We start from the raw sequence: 11,336 nt of genomic DNA on the forward strand, positions 1-11,336 counted from the left end.
AAAGCGATTGGCAAGAGTTAATAAGTGTTTGGTGACATTGGTTTCAACCTTTTATTTCATCTTTCTTCTCCCACTCTACTTCATATTTCTTGCCAACTCAGCTGGGAATAGTAATGGACTGTAGTAGAAGTATTTGACGGACATGCTGCACGTTGAATGAAACTCAGTAAGTACGAGCCTGTTGCTGATTGGTCGACTTAATGTTTGGCAATTTCCATTGAGCCTCAGTTTTAATTACCAGGGGGATATTTAGGTTCTCACTATTTCACTTATGGTTTTTGAACGCAAGACAGCAGCTCTGTTCTTGTCAAATGGAAGTGGTTGGAACTGTGCAAACGGAACTTGTAGTCAGTGCAAGGTGGGTGCCCTTAATCTTCTGTTCACCTGCGTACGGGAAAATGGGTTGAGATAGTGTCCGATAAGCATCAGGTTCAACAATGGTTCGGTGAAGTGACAGCCTCTGGGAATGTGTCTGAAGCCCAAGGTTTTTGGGAGTAAAAATAAATCAGCCCTGCTCTGCGCGATCCTTGACCCATCATTGGCAGATTCCTGACTCAAATGCCCCTCTCTATGGGGGTCACAGAAGGTCTAATCCTTATCTAACTTCCTAAACTGTCAACACATATGATAACCAACTGCAGGAATTCTGAGGGTTGGATCATTTGCAGGTCACTGAGTCCTTCGGAGCCACACCATGCAATCTGCATTTAGTGGTATGAGAAAGGAGAGCTGCAGAACATGGTCAGGACATGTTCGTGTCTAGTGAGCGAGTGGACTTTCTTTCATCCTTTGGGAATGCAAAACCAAAGCAAATTATGTTAAATAACATTATCTTGTAACTGATAAAGCAACAAAGATGTCCCTTATTAACTTATCAGAGTGAGGATGGAATTCTTTTCATAATAGAAGGAATGCTCTCCTGCTTTGCATTAATTCTACTTTCTGAACACATGCTTTGTAGGAAATATAATTATAGCACTATTAGATTATAAAGGCACAAAGCTCTTTCGTTTAAAAGGGGATCAACTGGGAACACACATGTAGATGATTAAAAGAGCTGATGTGGCTCACCTACACTGATTCCCTGCCATCCCGTCAACATAGAACATGACAGCATAATACAGGGCCTTTGGCCCATGATTATTTCACCTACTCTAAGATTAATCTAACTTCAACCTCCTACATAAGCATACTTTTTTTTTTATCATCCATGTCCCTATGTAAGAGTTTTTTAAGTTCCCTTAATGTATCTGCCTCTACCACCACCCCAGACAAGAGGTTCCACACGCCCACCACTCTGTGTAAAGAACTTAATTCTAATATTCCCCCCCCCAACTTGCTTCCAATCACCTTAAAATTATGCCCCCTTATATAAGGTATTTCTGCCCTGGGGAGATGGTCTCTGGCTATCTACTCAATCTGTGTGTTTTTTCATCTGTACACCTCTATCAAGTTCAAAGTAAATTTATTATTAAAGTACATATATGTCACCGTATACAACCCTGAGATTCATTTTCCTGTGGGCAAAATCAACAAATCTATAGAATCATAACTGTCGTGCAAATATAAATAAATAGCCTCTCCTCCTTCACTCTAAAGTGAAAAGCCCCAGCTCACTCAACCTATCCTCATAAGACACTTCCTCTATCAGAGGGCATATCCTGGTAAATCTCCTCTGTACCCTCTAAAGCTTCCACATTCTTTCTATAATGAGGTGACCAGACCCAAACACAATACTGAAGTGTGGTCTAACTGTTGTTGTTCTGCTCTTCTGGGTAAAGAGCACATATTAGAAAGTAATGGGGCTGTCATTTTAAATATAAAAATTGGATCTCAATCATGTTAACAAGTTCAGTGCAACAATCAGTAAGAATTGAATGGGAAGCAAATTTTCCTTCTTTCCTGACCTACCAACTCCTGTGGCTTCTGCATTCCAAGTTTCTCTCCCTTGTATGTAGCCTGCACCAACCCTCCACTTTCCACTTTGCTGTGTGCCAGAGACCTCACCTTCGATGCCTCACCAATCTGCAAATCTCAATCCAGCTAAGGCAACGTTGCCCTCAAACAAATAGTGAGCGGGCAAAAAATTAAAATCCCTGCCTTGTATTCTGTTTGATGTTTGCCTTTGCCCTCTTCTACAGAGAGTCTGTTTTATCATTGTGTGGTATGATATGAAGCAACATGCATTCATAGTTGAAGAGCAATACAACATGGGCACAGGCCTTTCAGTTCAACAAGTCCATGCTCTCCATAGTGCCCTAGTCTCAATGTTTTGTGTTTGGCCCATATTCCCCCAAGCCCTACCTCTCCATGTACCTGTGCAAGGTTTCTTAAATGATATAATTGTACCTGCCTCTACCACTTGCTCTGGCAGCTCATTCCATTTACTCACCAGCCTCTGTGAGGAAAGAGTTGCCCTCCAAGCCCCTTTTAAATCTTTCTCTTCTCAACCTTGCCCTGGGGAAAAAAGGACTGTTATCATCCACCATATTGATGTCTCTCATAATTTTAAACACTTCTATAAGGTTGCCCCTCATTCTCCTACATCCCAAGGAATAATGACCTAGCCTGTTGCCTGCTTCTTGTAACACAGGTTCTCTAGTCTTGCAAAATATTTGTAAATCTTTTCTGTACTCTTCTCAGTTTAACCACATCTATTCTATAATAGGGTGACCAAAACTATACACAGTACTCCAAGTGCAGTCTCGCTAATGCAAGATAATGTCCCAACTCTAATATTCAAGTGCTCTGACTGATGAAAGCCAGCATGTTAAATACCATTTTTTTTTTACCATCATGTCTATCTGCAATGCTGCTTTCAACAAACTATGCACTTGTACTTTTTGGACCCTCTATTTTATTACACTCCCTTTATAGTATAAATCCTTCTCTGGTTTGACTTTCTAAAATGCATCCCCTCTCACTTGTGTGTATTGAAATCCATTTACCACTCCTTGGTTCACTTCCCGAACTGATCAAGATCTCCCTGTAATCTATGATACCTCCTTCACTATCAACCACCCCTCCTAATTTTGTGTCACCTGCACGTTTACTGACCAAGCCTTGTACCTTTTCATCCAGATCATTTATATAAATAATGAATAACAATGTCCTAACACAATCCCTGCACCACTAGTCACCAAACTCCATTCTAAGAAACAAACTTCAGCTACCACGCCCTGTTTCCTACCTCTATTCCAATTTTGTATCCACCTAACGAGCTCTTTGGGGTTCCACAGGACCTAGCCTTCCAGACCAGCCTACCATATGGGACTTTCAGTTGAGTTTAATGTCTTGAATAAAATACCTTTAGCTGTAATCTTTCAGGACTTTATTGCTCTATAATTTTAAATAAATAATCACTTTAGAAGGAATTTCATTTCCTTTAAGGAACAATCAATCTGCTGGAGGAGCTCAGAGGTTCGAGCTACAATGTTGACAGTTCCTTCCTTCCTGCAAATGCTGCTTGAACCTCTGAGTCCTCCAACAGATTGTTTGTTGCTATATATTTCAACATCCGCAGTCTCTTGTGTCTTTATTTCTCAAATTTAATGGGTTAATTGGCCTGGTGTCTGTAATCCATTCAAGTCTGACCAGAAGCATACAAATAAATTTTGAGAAAGTTGAAAACAGTTCATGCTAACTGAACCAGACAGTGAGATACCCTCATCTAGTCTTGAGACTGCATGTAAACACAAGCAACAGATAGATAGTTGCTGATTTAAATTATAGAATTTATTTTTCCAATTAGTAATTATGCCTCATGGTCTAAATCAGGAGGATTGGGACATTGAGACTTGACCTTGGATATGTGGCTTCTTCCCAGGACATTCTCTCAAAACAATCATTTTTAAAAAAGATTAAAAATCATTAAATCATCATTGGACCATTGTAACTGTTTTTGCAGTTTGTGAACAATTTGGAGATTTGTTATTTCATTGCCCGCTCAAATAATCTCTTCATATTTTGTTTTTTTCCTTTCAGTGGCAAGGTGAGACACAAGAGTTCTGTCCCAGTGCCAAAGTGTTGGTGGTTGGGTGTAAGATCGACATGAGGACAGATCTGAACGTCCTGAGGGAACTCTCGAAGCAGAGGCTTATTCCAGTTACACATGAACAGGTATGTACGTATTATGATACAAAAGGTGGCTATTTGGCCCATTGGTTCCATGCTGGCTCTCAACGGAACAATCCGATCTATCCCGTTCTCCCCTCATTTCCCTTGCACGTGCCCATCTCCCTTTAAATTTTTTTGTTGCTTGCATCATAGGGAGAATGTGGGAAGTCCACACAGATAGCATTGATCCCTTTTGTCTGGAGCTGAGAGGTGGCAGCATAAAACTGCTGTTCCACACTAGATTAATTCTGTTTATGCACTTGAAGTGACTGAACTTTGATGAGTATATATGACCTTAAAAGTCAGTTTTGTATAGAAAATATTATGCATAAAATAAGATAACTGGAAGAGATGCCAGAGACCATGGGGGGCAGTGGGAGTGAGGGGGGTCAAAGTTTTAATCCTTTTGGAAATGGGGACCTGTTACAGAGAGACGGATGACTTGAGCAAGTAAGAAGCAATACTGACTACTGAAGGTCCCCTTTAACACTACTTGATATTCTAAACCATGTAATTCAACTGCTGAGGGAGAAAAACATGAACCACTTGAAAGTTGTGAAGAACCTGGAGCTAATTGGTAGATGTTAATGCTCGTAATTCTTTGCAACAAACTCATGGTTGCCTGGCCACTGAAGTCACATTTTCGATGTCCTGAAGCAGAGATGGTTCAGGAAGCTTGAAGTGCTGCACTTATTCTTTTATTAATCTGAGAACCACAATGACTTCACAATTCATGCAGGGCAAGCTCTATGTGATCGTCTCGCACACCGATGAACAAAAACCTTTGACTCTCTTCAGCACCCACATCTCTTCCCTTGCAGAAAACAGATATGTAGATTGAAGCACTCATTGCTCTGAAGTGCATTACCTGGGCTTTGGTTGAACAAAATAGGTATGGGAATTAACATCTGAAACATCAAATGAGTTAAAGGTTGTGTTTACAGTAATGCCTGTTAAAATTATAAGTAATCATTGACTCCTAAAGGCCAGAAAGGATGACCTGACCCCACTTGTGAAAGAGCTGGTCAATTAGTCCCACTTCCCTTCCCCACGTGGATCCTGGATTTGGGGTTATTTAGTATGCTCTGTATGCACGTAAGAGAAAAGTGTTATTTTTGACATCAGTACTATCAATACATTAAGATTAACTGTTCTGATTTGATAACTGCAAATTTATTGAGTGTTGAGCAGCACCTAGTTGATGGGGGGAGGGAAGAAAGTGTATCAGCCATATTAATTTCTGTCAGGTTTAAAGTCTCAAACAATATGTAATGGTTTTGCTATTCAGAATTCATTAATTACCTCTTTTATCACGCTGCTTCGTGTCTCTTTAGTTCCTTGTAAAGCTTCACAAAACAACAAAACTTAAAGAACTGGTTCTATCATGTTATCCAATTAACAAAGCATGTGACTGTATTACATTCTGGTTACTTAACTCAAACAGCTGCAACTGTACCTGATAGACCACAGGTGGCTGTTTGCCTTTAATTATACTAATGTTGTTATACTGGGTACCAAGACTCTTTGCACAAAGGCTGGGCCTTATTTATATAACAGACTGTTTTTCAAAATCCAAAGCTTGGATTAAAGTCTGTTTTGGCTTTGTGGATCAGTAAGAAACTAAATAGCTGCTTCCTTAACCATCATGGGGTTGATTGAAAGGATTCAAACAATAATTTGGTATAACATATCTGGGATACTTAGAACTTCAGTCTGAACAGCTAAGCTATTTAAACATTAATTATTTTCTTCATTTGTCGTGAGAGTATCCTTTTAGAAATGCATGCGGCCTTTAAGAAACTACGCAATCAAATGCATGATGTGATGTTTCGAGGTCTTCCATGAGGAGTTCAACTTCACAAAGATCTCTTCCTTCCCTGATTGCCACCCCCCCCAACCCCATGACTCCCAAGCATGGAATTGCACTCGTACATGAAAGTCAAATGGTTCCTTGTTGCTTAAGTTTACAGGGAGGTGTCTTGAAGCAGAAGAAGGAACAAGAGTAAGAGGCAGATCAGAGGGTTAAAAACTCAGTTTGACTTTATCTGAATTTTCACAGTAATACATTTTGCACAAACGAGCTTCTGTTCCCTTCAAAAAAAAACCCACAAAGGTCATCTCGTTCCAAAATCAGCACTTAAAACACAGTGAAGCTAAGCCTTACTTTGGCTATTTTGACATGCTTTTGAATTAATGCTGCTTGGATGCCATTTCATGCTGTGCTCAAATTACTTGTATTGGACAACATAATGGATGAAGGTTAATTAAATGTGAAGCACACATTTCATGCTTTCTTCATGCCGTGCCGGTTAACATTATGACTTTTATTCCTCTTCTTCCACCACCCCCCCCCCATTTCTCTAGGGCAGTACAGTGGCTCGGCAAATAGGAGCAACGGCCTATGTGGAATGTTCATCTAAAGCTTCTGAGAATAGTGTCCGTGATGTATTTCATGTTACGACCCTGGCTTCTGTAAATAAGATGCAAAAAAATCTGAAACGCAGTAATTCCAAGCGGGGATTAAAGAGGGTATCGCAAATGCCTCCAAGGACAGATTTACTGGGTGACTCGGAGATCAGAAAGGACCGTGCTAAAAGCTGCTCAGTAATGTGAAGAACAGACTCAAAATTATTTGTATTTATTCTGCATTCTGTACAGTAACTGGCACAGGAGCAACAGGACTGTTGCCAAATTCAAGGTCGGTATCCAAGGCTTTTCCTGGAGCCTCGGCCTCAAAACTGGTGATTTCTGAATCCAGGGAGCTGTTGCTTATTTATGAGGCTTGCAGAGTGACTGTTGCTGTGTTGGCTTCTTGTGGAAAGGAACTAATGAAGAGGAAGATTAACCAAGTGTTTGAATGTTTGTGAAGCTGTGTTGCTAAGGGAGATGTGGGCTGTTTGTATTGAGAACTGAATTTCTTCAGGGACTGTAGGAAAGATTGATGGCAGTGATAGTTTTTGTGTTGTGAAGTAAAAATGTATGACAGTCACTTTGGATATTGCCTTTTAAAACAAACTATATAGGACTCTAACAAATGCACACCAAATATAATATACCCATTTTTCATTACCTTCAGAATCTTACCATTACATCAGTGTTTGCACTAAATTTTCATAGACTGTAATAGGGAATGTTGTACACATTTGGAATTATGGATTGAAGCTTTGCATTCCTATCATTATAAAGAAGTTAGCTTAAAAAAAAACTAAAATTCCCTCTTGTCAAATTGTGCCTTCATCACCTGGTATTATTAGAGAGTTGCTGCTGATGCTGTGGCACAACTACCCAGAGCTACAGAGAAATGACACAGTGCTGGGGGTTTCTAGTGTTCCTCGTGTGAAGCAGAAAAGCTCTCATTTAGAAAATTAAAGTACATAATTGGAATTCATCCTTGGTTGTGTGTGCTGAAAGGATACTGTCATAGCATGGGTGTATTTAAGTTACTTCTAAAATTCAATTCCATTGACTTTAAAGGAACTGAATTTTGGAGTCAGTGTCCAACATACACCTGTTACATCGCAGCTTCCAAAGTGGGTAATTTAGGACATACAACAGAGGGTGGTTTTCAACTCCATATGACAATGTTTAATGCGTGTAAGCACTCTTTCCAAATGTGGTTGAGTGTCTCGCCAAAATTATTACTCGTTCAGCTGAGGAGTCAATTATCGCCTTTCACAGTGTCCTTTCTCAATGTATTCATGCTCTATGCTACAGTTAAAATACAGAGTCTCCAATACTTTGATTGGATGGATTCCTATCATCATCCAGCATTTATGAATGGCCTTTTTGAAGACAATTCTGGATGTGCCAGTTCATTGTTTGTCAGAATAGTTAATGAGCAATTCCTAGTTAGATTCACAACATTTTTATAACTTGCTTTAAGGTGCTTTGGTACTTCAACAGCCAATGGAGGAAAAAATCAAAGTTGACCTTGTAGGTAACCTAACCTGTGACAGTCAATTCTAGATTTGGTTCACTGGGATAAAGTTGTGTGATCATTTTATGATGTACTTGAGCTGAGTGTTGAACCACCTTGTCATTCTCCTAGGGGGCATGTAGAGTCTTTCTATAGAAAGTGTAGATGGAAATTGATTATTTGTGTGTTTCCCTTCCCATGCTTCCATATTCACTCCTTCCTTTTCCTCCTGCACACTTAATATTTTCCTTTTTTTTCCCCATCTCATTGGCTTCTACATTCAGTGGTTCATTCTCCATTATTCCTGCCACTCCAGGATGGTAACATTTTCCTTACTTCGACTTATTGCTCATCTTTCTCGTGCCCTCTCCCCCCCCCCGCTCATTTTCTAGACACTTCCTGATCTGCAGAATGTTCCCAGATCTCATTTTTTAAAATTTCAGGTTTCCGGCATCTGCGGTATTGTAAGAATTCTGACAGTGGACTGAAATAGACAGCGTTCTTTCAGTTTATTCTACATTGTATTAATATTTCAAAGAATTCGTTATCTTTCAATTACATAATCTCGGTCATAATCCAGAGAAGCATTAACCAAGGAATCGTTGCAATGCAATAGCAGGCTTTGTTACAAGAATGTGGCTTTACATAAACTCATATTCATACATCTTCAATAAAATAACGATTGAGAATTTTCAGCATTTTCTGTCTTTGTAACAAATAACTGGAGTTATGAATCATTTTATCATACTAGATGGTGCTATCTTGTACTGGGAAATGGCTCCATGAGCAATGGCAACCCTTGAATGCACGACCATAGTACTAAGTTATGGCACATGCACCAAGGTAGTGATGGTTGGTGAATTGGCTGGAAATGAGGGGCTTCACAATTGCTTCTGGTTCCACTTCCATTCAATATTAACACTGTTGTCCTTTCCAACACTGCCACAAAAGAAGAGTAAGGATGAAATACAAATGGCACCCAATCCTTCTTACATGTAAGTCTATCTTTAATTCACATGAAGAGCCCCACCCACATATTCATTGTTCTTTCCGTGCCTGAAAGTCCCCTGTAGCACAATCCTGATTGCTCATGGTACCTGACAGGTTGCAAACATATACATTCCATTATAATCACTCATCGTGAGTTTCCGAATCAATCACCTGTTAGCACTTGCATTTACAAATAGACAGGCTCTGCTTTCCCACAGAATTGTCCTACGTGTTGTAAATTGAGAAAAGCCTTTGCAATACATACATTTTGCAGGTGGAAATATTTGTGCATTATTATATATCAACCCAATTGAGTCAAGCAAAGGCCATTTTAATTGGAGCAGAATTTTGGAACTACTCCTTTCCAAGGTGGATAATATCAATGGAGTTTTGCTTGGTGAAGCAAGACTCTCTTCTATGGAAGAGTCAACTGAAATTGATAACCACATTCACAGAGAATTAATTTAAGTTTCTACCATGGGTAAGGACAGGGAGCATTTAAATTCAACTATGTCAGGGAGCCTAAACACTAAACACTCAGTTATAGCTCCCATGCAGTATGTTCATTAAACTTGAGCTTTTAAAACTCATTTTCATAAGTGACAAAAGTCCCTCATCTTGTCCTCAGTTGTGGCTTTCTGATATATGTTACCTTTACTTTGCTGTAAACCCATGTTCTGAGTGCTTAGGCAGTCCCTCGAGATTGAGGACGACTTGCTTTCACCCTAATTCAGGAATGATTAATGAGGCTAAATTTGGACCCAAAGATTCTACCAGCATTTTGTGTGGGAGTGTGCCCTTGATCTTGAAGAAGATGCTTTTCAAAGCATTTCCTTTTCTCTAGTGACTAACACATACATCAATACAGTCACCCGCTTCAATCATCTTGAAAGATTTTGAGCACATTGAAAGCTTTCCCTTTAACTTGGTCTGGAGGTATTGCCAATTCAAATTAGTTCAAATGGGAATGAGATTGCTCTCAAATAGAAGCAGATCAATTTAAGAGCAACGTCCTTTCTGCTTGTGCACAGGCTCCATTTAATAATGGGCCAGCCTGAGTTGCAATCCCATTTTTTTCCACTCCCCACTTGCAGAATAAATCAATCTTATCGTTAATCTTTCAATGAAATTTGATCTTTTGAGAGGGTTAAATACCCCTTGTTCATTATTGTAACATTTTACCCTTTTTACTTCAGAGTCGTTTATAAAATTGGTCTAATAATTTGATTTCTTTTAGTATCATTTCATTACTTGGATACTGTACATTTCATTTTGTTCTAGTGCCAAAAGTCACTTAGTTTACAGAAGTGATTTATCTTTCTCTATTCACTCATGGAATGCAGAGATCTGTCATTGCCAGAATTTATTATCCACCCCTTATTGTCCCATGAACAGAGGAGTTAGTTAAGAGCTGTCCAAATTTGTGGGTCCAGAGACAGGTAAGGATGGCAGTTTTCTTTTACCAAGCGGCATCAGTGAATCAAATGGATTTAAAAACATCTCAGATTTCCCCTGGTTCCTATCATTATTATCCATTTATAATACTAAACTTTATTTAACTACTTGAATCTGAATTGTCACCATGATGCTTGAAGTTGTGTCCCTGTTCCTGTATCAAAGTCCTGCCGTGTAATCACTATGCTCTTTTTACCGGGAACTTTGACCATTTACCATACACTACCTTTGGTGTGACATTGAAAACTCTTTGCACTGCTGCTAAACTTGATGAGGAGTAAAGCAGGTGTGAAAGTCTGGTGTGAACCACCCCACAGTTCCTCTTTTGAAGAACCTCACTCTAGATTCTAGTTGCTTTTATCTGCAACATCAGTCCAAATTTTGATTTAGTCTGTAGATGTACTACTGGTGTAACAGTGGTAAGTATGGGGGTGGGGGCATTTCCATTTTAAATATGTTTAATTTCCCATTAAAACCATTCCCTGAAAGCATTTACTTTTTATGCATTGAAGTGTCACTTTGTAACTTGGCATGGATCCTTCAATATATGACATCCTTCATTACTCCACCTGTTATTTTAAAAAGGGTATTGTCACTGAATACAAAGAAATGCAGAGAGTTGGCAGAGATGCATGTATTTCAAAACAAATAATTGAATTGATGTAACATGGAGGTCTTTTGTCTCATTGGATTTGCATCAGATTTTTGCTGAACAATTCATTCAACTCATTCCTTGCTCTTTACCCCAAACTCAGCAATTTGTATTTCCTCAACTGTCTTTTGAAAGCTTGGAATCTGTTTCACCAATCCTCTTAGACAGTAAATTCCAGATTATAAACACTCTAACAAAAATCACACC

The 11,336-nt window shown here is 39.2% G+C and overlaps 1 protein-coding gene across 1 annotated transcript in view; it reads left to right on the forward strand.

Annotated features, from left to right (window-relative positions):
* rnd2 (Rho family GTPase 2) overlaps window positions 1-10,982 on the forward strand; it is a 72,206-nt gene extending 61,224 nt beyond the window's left edge. Inside the window, exons 4-5 of the mRNA XM_063038004.1 lie at window positions 3,985-4,119; window positions 6,481-10,982. Of these exons, the coding sequence (XP_062894074.1) occupies window positions 3,985-4,119; window positions 6,481-6,729 (384 nt within the window). The 3' untranslated portion in view covers window positions 6,730-10,982. The remainder of the gene's footprint in view (window positions 1-3,984; window positions 4,120-6,480) is intronic.
* Window positions 10,983-11,336: the final 354 nt, after the last annotated feature.

Source organism: Mobula hypostoma, chromosome X1, assembly GCF_963921235.1.
Source record: "Mobula hypostoma chromosome X1, sMobHyp1.1, whole genome shotgun sequence".
Classification (NCBI taxonomy): domain Eukaryota; kingdom Metazoa; phylum Chordata; class Chondrichthyes; order Myliobatiformes; family Myliobatidae; genus Mobula; species Mobula hypostoma.